At 44.2% G+C, this 20,979-nt stretch overlaps 1 protein-coding gene across 1 annotated transcript; it reads left to right on the top strand.

The window, feature by feature from the left end:
- Window positions 1–10,812: 10,812 nt before the first annotated feature.
- LOC306925161 (actin, muscle-like) lies at window positions 10,813–20,007 on the top strand (the record flags this gene model as incomplete). The annotated part of the gene is made up of 4 exons (XM_079503849.1): window positions 10,813–10,822; window positions 11,167–11,358; window positions 17,629–17,813; window positions 19,843–20,007. 4 exons carry the CDS (start codon window positions 10,813–10,815, stop codon window positions 20,005–20,007), a joined length of 552 nt encoding a protein of 183 aa, XP_079359975.1.
- Window positions 20,008–20,979: the final 972 nt, after the last annotated feature.

Below are 20,979 nucleotides of genomic sequence, written 5' to 3'. Positions count from 1 at the left end.
CATTTTGTTCCAAAAATGTGTTTTGCAAAAGTCCACCTGTTGGTGGCGCTATTACAGGCCAATGTGAAAAGGGTGGGATATATCCATCAGCCTAGTAGGAAAGTCCATGAAAGATTTCACGTAAATTGCACGCTGTGTTCATGATTTGAGGCTTTTTGTTCAAAACGGGCCAATCCTGCAAACTTTGAAAGCCAATGTTAGCCAATTAGGATGGAATATGAAATATCGGCCAGATCCGGCTTGAGCATATGACTATAGAGATAGTGTGTAACGATTTACGGGATTTTTGGACAGAATCTGGAGGAGTAATATAAAAAAAACGGCCTCCTGGTGGCGCTATAACAGGCCGTTCTGAAAAATTTGGGGCAGAGGTTCATCGTTGGCATCCAGGGAGTGTGTGTGCAAAATTTGGCATCGACCGGGTTAACAGTGCCGGAGATTAGCTGTACACAGACGGACAGACGGACAGATGGACACACACACACACACACACACACACACACACGCACACACACACACAACACACAACACACAACACACTCACACAGACACACGGACTGAGTGCAAAACATACTCTCTCCCCATGCCTTCGGCCTGGTGGAGACAAAAAGGCAGTGAATCAGGCAAAACATTGAGGACATGAATAACATAATTCAAAATCACACCCGTGTGAAGTGAGGGGCACTCTTATCAACGTACATCGTACCTATACGGCCAATGGGACACTAAGGCCCAGGCTACACGTATAAGGAACTTTTGCTAAACGGATATTTTCGTCCTCCGTTTTAGAAAAGATCTCTGCCCATACGACAGAGATATCCGAGTCCACACACAAACGCAGAAACGCATTGAACAGGGGGGAGGGTTGAGTTCCAGACCGAAACGGTTGCGAAATGACAGTTACCGTGTGGCGGCCCCTCTACTGTACTGCACTGTACTGTACTGTCACTGTACTGTACTCACACCCGAAAGCATACAGTTAATACGTGCGTGTGTGTTTGTGTGTGTGTTAGGTTGCGCACAGGAGGTGAAAAACAACCATGCTGTTTTCATGCTCATACCCAATCACCCACCCACCCACACACACACACATAGCTCCGTAAGGGAGTGGTTGCACCACTCAAAAATGATAGACACTTTACCAATATTGCTCTGGCGACTTGGCAAGTCCTGCACAGAAAATAATAGCAGAGTCAGACCTATAGAAGTGTCCACAACCACTGTATAATATATGTCACGTTATAATGTAGGCTAATAAAAGTTCACACGCACGCATTGTCGGCATGCAGGCACAGTGACAAATGCAGTCAAGGGTGCGCCCTTTGCCTAAACAGGAGAGAGCCATATGCGCACGGCGACTCACGTAGGCTATACTTTCTTCTCACCATTCACACCTCTCTCTCTCTCTCTCTCTGCACCCCCTCTCTCTCCCTTCCATGACCATGACCATGAAAAGGAGAGCAAAGTACAGCACAAGAATATAGTTTCACATGGCTATATGCACACAACACGCATAGACTTCTTGTTGCAGGTGTACTGCAATGTCATTTGGCCTGGGTCCTTATTGGTAGGTTAATATCCACAGTTTATCTGTAGCGGTCCGCAATTAACCTATTATTCAAGCTTCGCACTCGGCACCAATACAAATTAAATCACCAGTCTGCACTGGACTAGTAGGCTGATATATGTATTATTGGATGCAGCAGAGCAGAGCCTTTTGCTCGCTGCGGTTGATGCAACATATGATAAGTTTTAAAGTTGTTAACAGTGATATATAAACATGAACAATCGGATTGATATACTATCTACACCTCCACAGCAGACACAAAAACATTGACACATGGCGTAAACAAGGGACACCGGCGGCCCCTGTGGTGTAGGCGAGGTGTAAGCCCTGCAATGCCAATAAAGTGATAGGGCTAATCACGTTACTGACGTTAATGACATCCTCTGATATCATTAGCCTACTAATTTCATTATGTGATTCAAAGGGACTGTTAACTAAATTAGAATTCAGGTTCAGGTGGAAACCCAGGGCCAAATTAGCCATTGGGCCGGTGGGGCGTGGCCCAGGGGCCCTTAATTAGCTCCCAGGGTCCTTTTGGGGAAACTGGACCACGCAGTGCTGGGTTTGAGGCCCTGACAAGGCCTCCTGGGGCCCTTCATTGGCTGTTGATTCTGTTAAATTTAGGTCAAAAGATGATGAAAAAATAAAAACGCACGCACACTATGGGGGCCCCCAGTATATTTTCGGCCCAGGGTCCCTCATGGGGTTAATCCGTCCCTGTGAAAACCCTGATAAGTATAAGGTCTGATATGTTAGTTCCAAAGGTTGAATTCCTGCAGATACAGTGTGCTTTTTATAATGTGCATTAAAGATAACATACGTCAGGCAGTAAGAGCAATGACAATGAGACACTGCAGGCGAGTTACAGGAAAAGAGACAAGAACCAACCTTAAAATAAAAGTTACAAATACAAAAACATAACTGTTCTGAATTTCTGATTTAGAGAATGAGCGAACATACTAGTACAGAACGTTTAACCTTTTTTAACGATACTTACGCTGTTATAGAAGGTAAATCTTCTTGCATGTACTCCGTCTGTTGCCCGATTCAAACTCTGTCAAGCTCCGCCCGTTGTCCCGCCCCTCTTAACCCATGGTCTAGATTTATATTAGGACGAATTATTTGCGTGACTGTAAAGATGAAACGGTGGAGTGGGGAGGAGACTTCACTTCCGCTTTATCATTTGCTCATGATCAGAGCTTCCATTTCTCCAGACTGTATGACGAAAGCATTTGAAAATTGCAAGAGGCAACAGTCTGGCCACACAAGACTAGAATCCATGTAACCCAGTGGTTTTCAACAAGTGGTCCAGGGACCACCAGTGGTCCTTGAAGGTGGTGCCCAGCTAAATGATGGAGAGTTGGTAATCATACCCTTATAAGATCTTTAACTCTTGAGAGTCTAAAATGAAAACAAATGGACCCTTACAGGTCCATTGGGTTTAATTTTACACTCTCAAGAGTTAAATTATTGATAAACATAAACATAGCATTACTTAAATTTACGTACACAATTACAGAATGTAAAATATCCATTATTCGTATCACATCAGTAGGCCTCCAGCATGAAATAGTGGACAAATTATTTTCCAACGATAACAACACATTCTTTAGTTTTGTCTGAGAGGCTAAGGCCCAGGCTACACGTATATGGATCTTTTGCAAAACGGATATTTTCGGCCTCCGTTTTAGAAAAGATCCCTGCCCATACGACAGAGAGTCCACACACAAATGCAGAAATGCATTGAACACAGGATAAAATCACTGCAGTAGCAGGTTTCAATTGTAGGCTATATTATACTGTATTTGATTTTATATGTACACTTGGTTTTAATGAAGGAATAAGTACTGCATTTTAAAAGCCACCTAAATTGTGAGTGGAAGTGGAACATGTTTCTTTCATTGTCTGTCAACATGTCACACTATGCTAAATCTCCAAATCCCGACTCTCGACCTTTCTCTCCATATAATTTAAAAATGATAGACACTTTACCATTGCTCTGGCGACTTGGCAAGTCCTGCACAGAAAATCATAGCAGAGTCAGACCTATAAGTGTCCCGTCCACAACCAGTTGTGAGCTTGTAGAGTGGCTATATTTTCCAGGTGTATAATAAATGTCACGTTATAATGTAGGCTAATAAAAGTTCACGCGCGCACATTGTCGGCATGCAGGCACAGTGACAATGGAATGCAGTCAAGGGTGCGCCCTGTATTACCTAAACAGGAGAGAGATGCGCATGGCGACCCACTGTATACTTTCTTCTCACCAACCACGTTATTTGATGCGATATTGCATTCACACATCTCTCTCTCTCTCCCCTCCATGACCATGACCATGAAATGGAGAGCAAAATACTGCACGAGAATATAGTTTCACATGCGGCTATGCACACACCACACTTTGATGTACTGCGCAATGGCATTTGGCCTGGGTCCTTATTGGTAGGTTAATATCCACAGTTTATCTGTAGCGTCCTCCGCAATTAACCCATTCAACCTGTTCAAGCTTCGCACTCGGCACCAATACATATGACATCACCAGTCCGCACTGGACTAGTAGGCTGATATATGTATTATTGGATGCAGCAGAGCAGAGCCTTTTGCTCGCTGCAGTTGATGCAACATACCTGTATGATAAGTTTTAAAGTTGTTAAAGGGTCACTTCACCTCTGGAAGAAAATCCAGTCACTCAATGTTAATGGTATTTGTAATAGATAACAGTAGCACAATTTGAAATTTGCACCCTTTGACCAGAAAAATAATGAAGTCTGTGTATTTGACTAGGGGTTGACTGGATTGCTGAATTCCTACAATGCCCATAATGCTTTGCTGCGCTGTACCTCAGGGGGAGGCTTCGTGTAGGTGTGACTTTATGATCTTTATCCTCCCATTTTCTACAAACAACAAATACACATGGAAGTGACCCAGTGTTGCCATGTCTGCTTATTATAAGCAACTTTGGGCTTATTTTTGTTGCTTGTAAAAATTGGTGGTTCACAATCACTGGTTGATGTTTCTTTTTTTTTACTTGTTTCTAAAATGTAGTTGATATTTGGGCTTTCATCCAAATGTTTTTCACACCAGTGGTTCTCCATGAACATGCCAAGGACCCCCAAATTAATTTGTATTTTTCCACGTAATTTGTGCCATGGAGCCCTGTATTAGATGTGTTGTTAAAATGTTTCAAAGATATTCCACATTTGCACTTTATCCACTCAAGATTATTTTTTTAAATAGCCGGCTTATGTGCCTAATAGGCACATAATATAAATAACCAAAAATGTATGTGCATATTGTTTTGAGGCTTGTTTGCACTTTGCATGGACATGGTTGCTTATTTCTCTCACAAAGTCAAAGAACTGGCAACCTTCACTGCGGGTGCATTTTTGCAAGAATAATAACAAACCACTTTTTGCTAGCCTTTTTCGAGTGGATGACTAAACAACACGACATCGACATGAAGCCATGTGTTCTTTCTTGTACAACGTGAAGTCTGCTTCTCCTTTTTCTTGAACCAGTAAACGGTTGGACATTAGATTTGTTTTGGAAGAAAGTATTCACTCTTCAGGAATTAGACAGAGCCGATGCGGCTGCGCATCGATGCTGTCTGCGTTACGGTTGAAAATGGTCATGTAGCTTTTTATAGCAAAGCAAACTAAATATATATAAATTAGCATAGTATCACTAAACAAACGTGTTTTTCCTCAATTGTTTCGTCATTCCCACACCATGAAGAAAGTCTGTGATTGATATTGAAGGGAGATATAATGCATTTTATAATAAAACAAAACGTAGCCTACATTTCATATTCATGTGCGACTCTAAATAATTTCAGAGAACATGTTTCACTGTAACATTGTAACCACGTGTCATCATCATGCTTTTAATTAGTGGATATTGTTACATTATGTTTTACTGTAGTTCAACTGTATGGTAAGCAATCCCCAGCAAAATGATTACATGAAGAGAATGTACAACACGTTATGCAATATGCCATTTCTGCCAAATTAAATCGTTCAAATGAACACTAGATGGAATTTGGGGTGCAACCTTTTTTCATTCTTTACATAAATAGTCAATGAGCAGCAAGCAGGTGTACATCATGTAAACGTTTTATTAGATAACTTCATTATAGCTGTTTTCCAAGTTTTGAAATGATGACATGAAGGCTTGGAAAAGGGAATGTTCTTATTTATAAGGTGAACACAACTCTTCCCTCCGATGCAGCAGTTCCTCTCACGTTTGGCTGAAAACGACATCCGTATTGTCTGTCCTCCAGTCCTGACTCCTGTAAATGAAAACAATATGGCCATCATCATCTATCCGACGTGAAGCCTGATTTATACATGTTGCATGCATGACGTTGGTGCACCGAAAATAACAGACCTACAAGCTCACAAAGTGTCGAATCCGCGATGCGCTGTGAGCTTGTAGACCTTCTATTTCCAACGTAACGATAGGATAGAACATGGCTGCGTCTATGAACTGGAATCTTGAAACAAGTCTACGTACTACGACACTCTGAACAGTCTGAACTATGAACTATACACATACATAGCATAGCTACTACCCTAACTTTATAAAACTCTCACATTAAAGCAATCGATTGCTAGATTATGCAAGTTTACATCATGTTTACACTTTGCAGAAATACCTAGCCATGGTTTACATGACGCTCTTATGACAATCATGTTTCAGGGCTACAGAAATACTTACTTGATGCATGCTCGTTTCAGCTGCGCTGGGGTTGATCTTCTGTGTATTCCGGTTCAAATAAATATTGTCCATGGAGTGCTATCTGTATCACTCTGCACTGCAGACGCCATGATAATACACAAACAAACAATCTGAGGAATGCATCGGTGGGGGTGGATTGGGGTTGTAGGTGGAACGGAGTAGAGACTAGGGACACCCCTCTGGGCTGTCTTCAGGTGTAGGTGTAGCCGTGTGTAGGTGACGCGCATACTCTAAGGTGACGCGAGGTTAGACTGTTGTAGTCCGGAGGGGAGGGGCCATGAGCATTCTGACGTAGATAAAATGAATTCTTGACCAGGATATCTGAAAACAGGGATTGCGCACACAAAAACCCAGGAAAAGTGTTTCTAGTGTCCTAAACATCATTAAAATAAGATCAGGTTGTGTCAGGGGTGAAGTGACCCTTTAACAGTGATATATAAACATGAACAATCGGATTGATATCCGTGTAGTTTCCATGCAGGCACAAGCTACATTTCTCACCTAATTATAGTAAAAATCACACCCGTGTGAACTGAGTGGTGTAAGGTATTATATAGCCTGATCAGCTGTGTTCTGATGTAATGTCTTAAAAAGGTATCTTTGAAAAACAAAGAAGGGTCCCGCACACTGTCAGAAAACTTGCCAGAAATGTTGCTCTTTATTCAACGTTTCGGTCTATTCGACCTTCATCAGGACAGACAATACAGGACACAATAACCACCAAACATTTATAGACCACACCCCCAGTAAGAAGGTCATGGAGATGCAGGTCATTGGCTGCACAGATAACCAGAACCCTTAAGACACTCCCCTTAAAACCATATTGAACCCACCCTAAATAGAGAAAAGGTGTATGCAATCCCATAAAACAAAATACAACAATGTATCAGGGTCAGGGCATCACTAAAGAACAAAGGATCATATGACAGTGTAAGTCATCCAGGTCTTCAATATCTAAAAGACAAGAAAAGTCAAATTAGTGGACCCAAAAGTTTAAAACACACATTGAGAATACAATATTATAGAGAAGCCACAAGAGTACAAAAAATAAAAGCACAAATATATAAAGGCAGTCCATCCAATCAACGCATGATAAATCACAGCATAATGTTAAGTGTGAATTCATCATTAAGACCCTTAGGGGCCAGGGTTTGCAATGTAAAGATCCAGAATGTTTCTCTTCTTTTTAGCATGAGGTCAAGGTCGCCACCTCTGGGTGGCATTTGGACTTGTTCTATCCCCTGAAATCTAAAAGAGGATATGTCATGCTTTAGGTCATTAAAATGAACAGCGACAGGATATTCTCTGTTGTTCCTGCGGATTGAGCTCTTGTGCTCACTCATGCGTTCTTTTAATTTTCGGGTGGTTTTACCGACATATGCCAGTCCGCAGGGGCATGTAATTAAATAGATAACATGGGTGCTATCACAGGTGATGACGCTTTTTATGGGAAACTTTTTCCCTGTGTGTGGGTGCCTAAAGTGCATCAATTTAACAGTGTTATTACACTGTGCACAGCGGCCACACCGGTAGTTTCCTTTAGGTAAGGGGCAAAGGCGTGTTTGGCTGGACTGTGGTTCGTTTTGTGCAAAATATGCATTGACAAGATTGTCTCTCAGATTGCGGTCACGTTTAAAAACAAACAGAGGAAGATCACGAAAGGCAGTGGTTAGTTCAGGGTCCGACTGTAGAATGTGCCAGTGTTTTTTAAAAACAGATTTAATGGCTTGCGAGTGGGGCGAATATGTTGTGATACAGGTCACTGAGAATTTCTTTTCGGTCTTATTGCTGGTAGTTAGTAATTCGGAACGAGGCTTGTGGAGCGCTGCATTATAAGCTTGATCCACCCAAGTGGTCGGGTAGCCACGTTGCACAAACCTTTCTCGCATATCTGAGGCTTTCTCACAAAAGTCTTCAGTAGAGTGGCACACTCGTCTTAGTCTATAGAATTGGCTTTTAGGGAGACCTCTTTTCAGGGGTGTAGGATGAAAACTACTAGCCAAGAGAAGTGTATTTCTATCGGTCTCCTTTCTGTATAGTGTAGTGAATAGACTTCCATTGCCTTTTATGACCCACATGTCCAGAAAATGTACTTTCTCTAAACTGTGGTCCATAGTAAATTGTAAATTGCAATCATAGCTATTTAGCAATTTCAAAAAATCATCAAGTTCATCAACATTACCCTGGTATATACAGCAAATGTCATCAATGTAACGGTACCATTTTAAAATTCTCTTCAAATGGGTGTTGATGTCAGGGTTGGAAACAAAAGTATGTTCAAAATATCCCATATATAGGTTTGCATAATTAGGGGCGCAAATTGAGCCCATGCTCGTGCCCGAAACCTGGAGATAAAAATCATTGTCAAATTTAAAGTAGTTGTACTTCATGACAAGGCGTGCCAACTCAATGATAAACTCATTGGGGGGGTTTATAGAATCGTCTCGATGCAACAGAAAGAACTTTAAAGCTTCAAGGCCGCCGTCATGTGGAATATTAGTATACAAACTTGTCACATCCAAAGTTACTAGTAAAGCATCATCTGGGATATTTTGAATACTGGATATCTTATTAATAAAGTCTGTAGAGTCTTTAATATAAGATGGTAGGGATTGTGCAAAAGACTTAATATGGGAATCAACAAAAGCAGATAGTGGAGACAGCAAGGAGTCGGTCTGGGCCACAATAGGCCGACCTGGAGGGTTTTCTAAGGATTTATGTATCTTGGGTAGGGTATAGAAAACAGGTCGAATTGGGTGCTGGTTATGTAGAAAATCAAATTCCGGTTTAGAGATCCAACCTTTCAATTTAGCCTCTTCTAAGTAGGATAAAACAATACTCTGAAATGAGTTAGTTGGGTCAGATTTCAATTTCTTATAGACGTTGTCATTACACAGTTGGGAGAGAATTTCTGCTTTATATTTGGCAGCATCTTGGATGCAAATAGCCCCTCCCTTGTCGGCAGGTTTAATAACCAAGTCTTTAGAGTCCATAAGTTGCTTTAATGCCGTTTTCTCTGCAGTTGATAAATTATGGGAAACACGATATGGTTGAGTTACAGTGTGCAGAATGTCTTGATCTACTAAGCGACAAAATGTATTAATAGAAGCGTTAGAGACATTTGGACTAAATCTACTTTTTGGTCTGAAGGACGAGGCAGGTGCGCTGGTCACGGTATCATTGTTTTTAAAGAAATGTCTCAGTTTGATCTGTCTAAAGCACTTAAACAAGTCCACTTTAAGGCCAAACACATTTATTCCTCTTTTAGGAACAAAAGATAGACCCTTGGATAATACGTTCATTTGGTCAGTAGACAGTTCCTTTGAGGATATATTGATTACCGTTTCTGACTGCGCGTCCACGGGCGCTTCCCAGCGTTCCCGGTGTTGGCGTGACCTCTTCCCCCTCCTGCATTTCCTTTTCGTCCGTTGAACCTCTTGCGTTGTCCTAAAAAAGGCTGTTCGCGGGAGTGCTGGCTGGAATCGCTGTCGAGGGTGAAGTCGCTGTCAGACTGCACAGGCTCTCTCTGCTGGTGGCGAGATGAGTTTGAGCTGTGCTGCTGCTGCTGCTGTGCGCGCTGCTGGTTGGTGCGTAAAGTTGGTGCTGGTTGTTGGGAGCTGGTAGCGATGGGCTCAATGGGCTGGCTGGCCTCTTCCTCAATCTTGGTGTCCCAGTCGTAGACTTGATTTGTCATGTAATCTTCTGTATCTCGCTTGTATTTGGACAGCTTAATGCCGTGTAGATACTCTTTATAGCGGCGCGCAGTCTCTTTTATAGATTGTTCAATAGGGCCAAAATCAGCGTCAAACTTCTCTTTCAAAGTCAGTTCATGAGTTGTGATTTCTTTCTCAAATTCAATGACTTCAGTTGACGAGTACTCAACGAGTACTCAACGAGTACTCAACACATGATGTAATGTCTGACATAATGAAATCAGCATCAACCAATCAGCATCAACCATGCTCATTTTTTTTGCACAGACAGACAGACAGACAGACAGACAGACAGACTAACAAAGCCAGTTGTAGGAGTGGTTTACACCACTCAAAAATGATATGCGCTGAGCGGTGACATCATCGTTTCTCATGTTTCACATGACTACACAGCTCCACTGATCCCGGATATTTTCGAAAATCTTCACTTATTTATCCGTTTCCAAAAACCTCCGTTTGAGTGGCCGAAAACGCCGTTTGCGTGTGGCTGAAAGGCCCAAACATACACAAAAATGTGCGTTTTGCAAAAGATCCATATACGTGTAGCCTGGGCCTTAGACGGGGTCTAAGTGAACCACGCTGTGCCTGTCAAAAAGTGTCTCGTTGTGCCTCATGCCATCAAAAAGCTGGACCTGGCAGGCAGGAAGCTCACTGATTATATGATGCAGATGCTCACGGATAGAGGCTATGGAATCACTGCCGGTATGTATGTATCCATTTGTATGACTCATATGGTGGGAATTGACCACTCACACGTAGGACTCGCCTAACCCCTGCTCATTATGCTGGTGTGGGATGGCGCAGGGTACAGGATAGTGTTGTAGTCGAGTCCACCTAAAGCGAGTCCGAGTCAAGACGAAGTGTGGGAGGGGGTCGAGTTCAATTGGAGACCGACGGGAGGTGAGACCGAGACCAGATTTTTTGTTGTTCTTTTTTCTCAAGTGACTGGTACAGAACAAACTGGCAGGCGCGTCCAGCTGCACTCACATCTCAAGACAAAATAATATTATTTTTTTTACATAATTTCCTCCTGATAAGTCCTGTAGTAAAAATGCATTCAGCCTTTAAAGCATAATTAGACCCATTTCAGACAGCCCTAAAACCATTCATTGGAGAATGTAAATATCTCCGTACTCTCTTCCTCTACAGAGGAGCGTGGGCTGGTGTATCAGATGAAGGAGAAAGCGTCCTATGTGGCACTGGACTTTGACCAGGAGATGCAGAACGCTGCCTCCTCTTCCTCACTGGAGAAGAGCTACGAGCTGCCTGATGGTCAGGTGATCACCATGGACAACGAGAGGTTCCGCTGCGCTGAGGCCCTCTTCCAGCCCTCTATCATTGGTTAGTACAGTACAGTACAGTGCAGTGCAGTGCAGTGCAGTGCAGTGCAGTGCAGTGCAGTGCAGGGCAGTACAGTACAGTACAGTACAGTACAGTACAGTACAGTACAGTACCAATGATGCTACAGCATATGGATAGCAATGCCTACTGCCTTTATTTTGAAGTGATGTCCTTAGTTGTTCCTGTCTGGTCTTGTTGGTGTCTGTACCCTGTATTATTTCATGTCATCCTGTAATTATTGTCTCCACCAGGCCGAAGGCATGGGGAGAGAGTATGTTTTTTTTGCACTCCGTCCGTGTGTGTGTGTGTGTGTGTGTGTGTGTGTGTGTGTGTCCGTCCTTCTGTCCGTCTGTTACCAACTAATCTCTGGCACCGTTAACCCGGTCGATGCCAAACTTTGCACACACACTCCCTGGATGCCAACGATGAACCTCTGCCCCACATTTTCCAGAACAGCCTGTTATAGCGCCACCATGAGGCAGCTTTTCACCTTTTTTACCTAAAACTGCACCGATCTGCGTGAAACGTTGCATGCACACTCCCTAGAGCCCAAGGACAAACCTTTGACCTGCATTTTCCGCATCTGCCTTTTATAGCGCCACCAGGAGGCCGACTTTTGTAAAACACATTTTTTGATATTACTCCTCCAGATTCTGTCCAAAAATCTCACAAATCGTTACACAGTATCTCTATAGTCATGTGCTCAAGTCGGATCTGTCCGATATTTCATATTCCATCCTAATTGGCTATAATTGGCTTTCAAAGTTTGCAAGATTGCCCCGTTTTGAACAAAAGCCTCAAATCATGAACGCAGCGTGCAATTTACGTGAAATCTTTCACACATTTTCTTACTAGGCTGAGGAATATATCCCACCCTTTTCACATTGGCCTGTTATAGCGCCACCAACAGGTTGATTTTTGCAAAACACATTTTTGGAACACATTGCAAAATGCCTCAAATCATCCAATTGCCATCAAATGCGTATGAAGAAATGGCACCCTTTTCACATTGGCCTATTATAGCGCCACCAGGAAGCCACAACCTGACCTGCCTTGGTGGAGACCTGTGCCCCGAGGGGCACTTTTTCTAGTTGTTTATCATCTTCACCTGTGTCCAGCCAGTCCCTTAGCTTATATTGTGTGTCTCTTGCTTTGTCTGTCTGATTGTTTACGTGCTTTTTTTCAGGGGTCATTGCCATGCTGGGTTGTGGTGGACATTTTTGTCAAAATTCTATTTTTGCCACAGACATACAGTACAACATGAGTGGAGAATAATATTACCAGAAACACATAAGACCATAACAGTAACTCTGAGAGTGTACAAATGGAACCAAATTGTCAATTTTTTTTTTATTGATTGAATAGTTTATTGAACATAATTGTAAAAATCACACCTGTGTGAAGTGAGGGGCGATCTTATCATCGTACATCATCATTGGATTTAGATTAGATTAAATGTATTGTCACTGCACTGCAGTATACAAATACTTTGACAATGAAAAGAAAAGTGGCGTCTAGCCAGAAGTGCAATAGAGCGTCGCAGTCCCGCCCCCTACCAGGGCCCAGGAAATGATTCTCCGTTCATTTTCCTCATAGACATTTCAAAAAGTATTTATTTAAAGACCTTTTAAGTGTCGTACAAAGCCAACTGTTGTAGTGACAAATCATGACAACAAACACAATTTTTTGGGCCGAACAAAGAATTAGAAAGTAGAAATAAACGGCAGGTTACAACACTTTTTTTGTTGTTTTTCTTCTATGTAATTATTTGTTTGGTCCAAAATATTGTGTGTGTTGTCATGATTTGTCACGACTCGAGTTGGCTTCGTACGACGCTTAAAAGGTCTTTAAATAAATACTTTTTGAAATGTCTATGGGAAAAATGCATTGTGATTCATTTCCTGGGCCTGGCGTTGTCATGAAAGGGGGCAGGACTGCGACGCTCTATACAGTAATGCAGCAATGAGAGAATAAATACAGAAAAATGTACAGTATACAGTAATATATACAGGATAATAAATACATAATAATAAATAAGTAATGAGTATGTTGGAAGAACCAAGTATAATAGATTAGGAACAATCGGTACAGCAAGCAATGCATGATGAAGATAAATATATATCTATGCATATGCAATATACACACCCACCCACACGACCCCAACAATATACACACCCAACAATATACACAACAATATACACACCCACCCACACGACCCCAACAATATACACACCCACCCACAATATACACACCCACCCACACGACCCCAACATGCTAATATACACACCCACCCACACGACCCCAACATGCTAATATACACACCCACCCACACGACCCCAACAATATACACACCCACCCACACGACCCCAACAATATACACACCCACCCACACGACCCCAACAATATACACACCCACCCACACGACCCCAACAATATACACACCCACCCACACGACCCCAACAATATACACACCCACCCACACGACCCCAACATGCTACAATATACACACCCACCCACACGACCCCAACAATATACACACCCACCCACACGACCCCAACATGCTACTATAAGCTATACACACCCACCCACACGACCCCAACATGCTACAATATACACACCCACCCACACGACCCCAACATGCTACTATATACACACCCACCCACACGACCCCAACATGCTAATATACACACCCACCCACACGACCCCAACATGCTACTATATACACACCCACCCACACGACCCCAACATGCTACAATATACACACCCACCCACACGACCCCAACATGCTACTATACACACCCACCCACACGACCCCAACATGCTACTATACACACCCACCCACACGACCCCAACATGCTACTATACACACCCACCCACACGACCCCAACATGCTACTATACACACCCACCCACACGACCCCAACATGCTAATATACACACCCACCCACACGACCCCAACATGCTAATATACACACCCACCCACACGACCCCAACAATATACACACCCACCCACACGACCCCAACAATATACACACCCACCCACACGACCCCAACAATATACACACCCACCCACACGACCCCAACAATATACACACCCACCCACACGACCCCAACAATATACACACCCACCCACACGACCCCAACATGCTACAATATACACACCCACCCACACGACCCCAACAATATACACACCCACCCACACGACCCCAACATGCTACTATAAGCTATACACACCCACCCACACGACCCCAACATGCTACAATATACACACCCACCCACACGACCCCAACATGCTACTATATACACACCCACCCACACGACCCCAACATGCTACTATATACACACCCACCCACACGACCCCAACATGCTACAATATACACACCCACCCACACGACCCCAACATGCTACAATATACACACCCACCCACACGACCCCAACATGCTACTATACACACCCACCCACACGACCCCAACATGCTACTATACACACCCACCCACACGACCCCAACATGCTACTATACACACCCACCCACACGACCCCAACATGCTACTATACACACCCACCCACACGACCCCAACATGCTACTATACACACCCACCAACACGACCCCAACATGCTACTATACACACCCACCCACACGACCCCAACATGCTACTATACACACCCACCCACACGACCCCAACATGCTACTATACACACCCACCCACACGACCCCAACATGCTACTATACACACCCACCCACACGACCCCAACATGCTACTATACACACCCACCCACACGACCCCAACATGCTACTATACACACCCACCCACACGACCCCAACATGCTACTATACACACCCACCCACACGACCCCAACATGCTACAATATACACACCCACCCACACGACCCCAACATGCTAATAATGCAATATACACACCCACCCACACGACCCCAACATGCTAATAATGCAATATACACACCCACCCACACGACCCCAACATGCTAATATACACACCCACCCACACGACCCCAACATGCTACAATATACACACCCACCCACACGACCCCAACATGCTACAATATACACACCCACCCACACGACCCCAACATGCTACAATATACACACCCACCCACACGACCCCAACATGCTACAATATACACACCCACCCACACGACCCCAACATGCTACTATATACACACCCACCCACACGACCCCAACATGCTACAATATACACACCCACCCACACGACCCCAACATGCTAATATACACACCCACCCACACGACCCCAACATGCTAATATACACACCCACCCACACGACCCCAACATGCTAATATACACACCCACCCACACGACCCCAACATGCTAATATACACACCCACCCACACGACCCCAACATGCTAATATACACACCCACCCACACGACCCCAACATGCTAATATACACACCCACCCACACGACCCCAACATGCTACAATATACACACCCACCCACACGACCCCAACATGCTACAATATACACACCCACCCACACGACCCCAACATGCTACAATATACACACCCACCCACACGACCCCAACATGCTACAATATACACACCCACCCACACGACCCCAACATGCTACAATATACACACCCACCCACACGACCCCAACATGCTACAATATACACACCCACCCACACGACCCCAACATGCTAATATATACACACCCACCCACACGACCCCAACATGCTACTATATACACACCCACCCACACGACCCCAACATGCTACAATATACACACCCACCCACACGACCCCAACATGCTAATATATACACACCCACCCACACGACCCCAACATGCTACTATATACACACCCACCCACACGACCCCAACATGCTAATATATAAACCCACCCACACGACCCCAACATGGCATGCTACTATAAGCAAGAGTTTCAGATGGGTAGTAGCCTGGCTAATAAGCCAGACCGAATCAGCCGTTGCCAAAAAAAAATTGCCTGCCGGCGGATTACGGTCTGGAGAGGCTCAATTGTACGCCCATTTCCTACACCAGAGAACTGGTGTGGCCAATCGGGACACGGTATGCAATATGGGCGGGCTTTGGTACAGTGACATTCAATGCTTGAGACCTTTGACTGACAGTAGCTCTGACCAATTACCACACGACTTGTGATTTGAGTCTGGCTTATTAGCCAGGCCAGATGGGTAGGGGGATGGAGGGACAGATGGGTAGGGGGATGGAGGGACAGGTGGGTAGGGGGATGGAGGGACAGATGGGTAGGGGGATGGAGGGACAGAAGAGGGGTGTCATGACGTAAAATAGGCATCATGCCTATGTGCTCAGACACTATATGGCGTAACTCTTCTCCATTCATTGTCAATGGGAATTTAATGTTTGTCTAAGACGAAGTTTGTGGACGGTAACAAAAAGCTGGTTGTAGGAAACAGCAACAGTCATTTCCTTGCGGTCTTGTTTCCATTTAGGCCCTATACAAGCAATTCATAGACATAACATGAAAGAATAACAACAAAATTCAATATCATCAAACAACAAAAATCCAAATAATATGTAGCCTACAGAGTGGGGAAAAGAGAAGGGGGGGGGGGTGATCATATGTTTAAAGGAGAATTCCATACTAGAATGCTTTCTTACCTTTATTTGTAGTTGTTATGTCCCCACCAAAGAGGTCCAGGTGTTATTTGGTGCAAAAGCTCCTTATTGGCTATTTCCCCTACCATAAGCCGTAAATGAATTGCATTGAATTGAATGGGGCTATGGGGTGTTGTGCTAATTCGCTTATTTCCATCGCTCAAAATTATTATTTTTTTGTATATATACTCTCTTCATAATGTAAATAATATCCCAAGCGGCACACTTTACTACTTATTTCGATGGAAATAAGCGAATAAGCACAACACCCCATAGCCCCATTCAATTCCCATTCAATTCAATGCAATTCATGTAGGGCTTATAGTAGGGGAAATAGCCAATAAGGGGTTTTTGCACAAAAAAACACCTGGACCTCTTTGGTGGGGACGTAACAACTACAAAGAAAGGTATACGAAAGCCTTCTAGTATGGAATTCTCCTTTAAGGGGGAAGGATAATTTCCTCTCCCTTGGACCTGCTGAACGGAGGATCTTTAGGCCTGTTTTAAAATATGTAAGTGATCTGCATTTTTAGAGGGAGGGGGTCAGGGAATTGGTACTGTAGTTACTAGTATACTGTACAGTATGTCCCTGGATACAGATTACATGACTCTGTGCCTCTCTCTGTCTCTCCTGCTCAGGTATGGAGTCCGTGCAGGGGATCCATGAGATGACCTACAACCGCATCATGAAGTGTGACATTGACCTCCGTAAGGAAATGTATGAAAACATATTGCTGTGTGGAGGCACCACCATGTTACCAGGCTTCGCTGACCGCCTGCAGAAGGAGATTACTGCTCTCGCTCCTTCCACCGTGAAGGTCAAGGTACGAGGACAGACAGTCACATATCTATTTATAACTGTGTGCATGTGCACTGCCCTGCAATGCCAGAGTGCAATTCTACGCTCAAGGTGGTGAAACTGAGATTATTGGCTTTAACATTTCAACTGGCCAGCCAAATGGGTCATAGGAATTCAAGTGATATTTTTACTTTAAAGTAGCCTCTAACGGGATGTCTTGAAGTCCCTGTCCTCCCGAGACCTTTTTTTACTCATATAATACAGCTTAAGACGAGTATACTGGTCTTTAGCATCATTTTAAGTAGTTCCGGTCATTTGGTGGGGGTCACTGGAACTCCCACCACAGGACTAGGGATGGTGCTCGATACCCCATACCCCCCCAAAAAAACACAACAAGCTTATTGATACCACAGTAGTAGCAAAGTCTGCCTACAGGGATGAGGTGGCGCAGTTGACACAGTGGTGCAGAGAGAACAACCTGCTCCTAAACACATCAAATCACATCAAAACACATCACATCACCAGGAGCTGGTCATAGACTACAGGGATGAGGTGGTGCAGTTGACACAGTGGTGCAGAGAGAACAACCTGCTCCTAAACACATCAAATCACATCGAAACACATCACATCACCAGGAGCTGGTCATAGACTACAGGGATGAGGTGGTGCAGTTGACACAGTGGTGCAGAGAGAACAACCTGCTCCTAAACACATCACATCACATCAAAACACATCACATCACCAGGAGCTGGTCATAGACTACAGGAGGAGGAAAACAGACATTCCACCGCTGTCATCAATGGGGACTGTGTGGAGAGGGTGTCCTCCTCCAATGGGGACTGTGTGGAGAGGGTGTCCTCCTCCAATGGGGACTGTGTGGAGAGGGTGTCCTCCTCCAATGGGGACTGTGTGGAGAGGCGTCCTCCTTCCTGTTCCTCCTTCCTGTTCATCAATGGGGACTGTGTGGAGAGGGTGTCCTCCTTCCGTTCTGTCATCAATGGGGACTGTGTGGAGAGGGTGTCCTCCTTGGGGACTGTGTGGAGAGGGTGTCCTCCTTGGGGACTGTGTGGAGAGGGTGTCCTCCTTGGGGACTGTGTGGAGAGGGTGTCCTCCTTGGGGACTGTGTGGAGAGGGTGTCCTCCTTGGGGACTGTGTGGAGAGGGTGTCCTCTTTGGGGACTGTGTGGAGAGGGTGTCCTCCTTGGGGACTGTGTGGAGAGGGTGTCCTCCTTGGGGACTGTGTGGAGAGGGTGTCCTCCTTGGGGACTGTGTGGAGAGGGTGTCCTCCTTGGGGACTGTGTGGAGAGGGTGTCCTCTTTGGGGACTGTGTGGAGAGGGTGTCCTCCTTGGGGACTGTGTGGAGAGGGTGTCCTCCTTGGGGACTGTGTGGAGAGGGTGTCCTCCTTGGGGACTGTGTGGAGAGGGTGTCCTCTTTGGGGACTGTGTGGAGAGGGTGTCCTCCTTGGGGACTGTGTGGAGAGGGTGTCCTCCTTGGGGACTGTGTGGAGAGGGTGTCCTCCTTCCGTTTTCTGGGAGTCCAAATTACACTTTCAAAATGATGTATACACATATTAACCAGTTAACCGTTTCTTCAATATTATTTTCCAAAAGTAAAAAGGTCAATAATTGCCTTCCATCTGTTAGAAAAGTAGCCTACTGTATTCGAAGGCCATAGTAAAAGATACTTTGTCTTCCGTCTTTCCTCAAAAGAATAGAAAATGCTCGAAAAGATAAACCTGATCGATACGGTGATCGTTATCAATAAAAACTAACAAGCTTCATCCCAACACAGGACTCAGGCAATCAATTCATACTATACCTTTGCAACCACTATATTAATGGCAAGTATTTCCTACAGCTTTAAGTCCAAACATCAGATGTAAACTATGTTTTTTAGGTGCTGATAATTGGAGACTGCGTGTTAGTGCTGATTCTGACAGCACATTTCTATGTAGTTTCCATTTTGTTTTAGTCATCTGGAAAGGTTTTAGTGTTAGTCTAGTTTTAGACAGTCAACTAAAAATCACAAGATTCATCCCCATACTCCCCATGCAGGTCATACCTGATCCTAAGGCGAACTACATTGTGTGGATCGGCGGCTCCATCCTGGCTTCTCTCACCGCCTTCCAGCCGCATTGGATCAGCAAGCAGGAGTACGAGGAGTACGGCCCCTCTGTCGTCCACCGCAAGTGCTCATCAGGCAGACAATTGGTTTTTTAGTCAATTTTATCAACAGATTGCAGAATGGGGCGACTGTGGCTCAAGAGGTAGAGCAGGTCGTCCAATGATCCATGGGTCGGCGGTTCGAATCCTGGCTCCTCCTGGTTACATGTCGAAGTGTCCTTGGGCAAGACACTGAACACCAAATTGCTCCCGATGTGCTGGTTGGTACCTTGCATGGCTTCCGCCGCAATCGGTGTATGAATGTGTGTGTGAATGGGTGAATGTAAAGCGCATTGGATAAAGGCGCTATATAAATGCACCATTTACCATTTACCATTTAGAATAGGTATACTAGCTATAGCTATAGGAAGGTATACAGGTCAATAGAAAAACTGTCAAACCAGAAAAGGCACTTGTTTACATCAGGGTCCCCCATTTTCAATTCATCAAATATACTGTACACTGCTATGCAAAAAAAAGAATAAGAAGAGGAAAAAAGCATAATTAGCAAATACACAGTTATAGAAAAAAGGGAATATGTGAACAGTAGACCTATAGAGAAATCAATATGTGAACAGTAGACCTATAGAGAAATAAGAATATGTGAACAGTAGACCTATAGAGAAATAAGAATATGTGAACAGTAGACCTATAGAGAAATAAGAATATGTGAACAGTAGACCTATAGAGAAATCGAGGGGGAGGAGACTTTACAGGGGCTGAGTAATTTCTCTTTGACAGTGGTTTTGAACCCTCCACTAATCCCATGGACATGTATTTACCAAGGCCAAAGCACATATAAATTAACTAGAAAAAGTGCCCCTCGGCACAGGTCTCCACCAGGGCAGATCAGGTTGTGGCCTCCTGGTGGCGCTATAATGGGCCAATGTGAAAAGGGTGAGATTTCATCTTACGCCTTGGATGGCAATTGGATGATTTGAGGCATTTTGTTCAAAAAATTTGTTTAGCAAAAATCCACCTGTTGGTGGCGCTATAACCAATGTGAAAAGGGTGGGATATATTCCTCAG

Source organism: Electrona antarctica (genome assembly GCF_951216825.1).
Source record: "Electrona antarctica genome assembly, chromosome: 6".
Classification (NCBI taxonomy): domain Eukaryota; kingdom Metazoa; phylum Chordata; class Actinopteri; order Myctophiformes; family Myctophidae; genus Electrona; species Electrona antarctica.
This window is presented reverse-complemented; position numbering and strand designations above follow the sequence as displayed.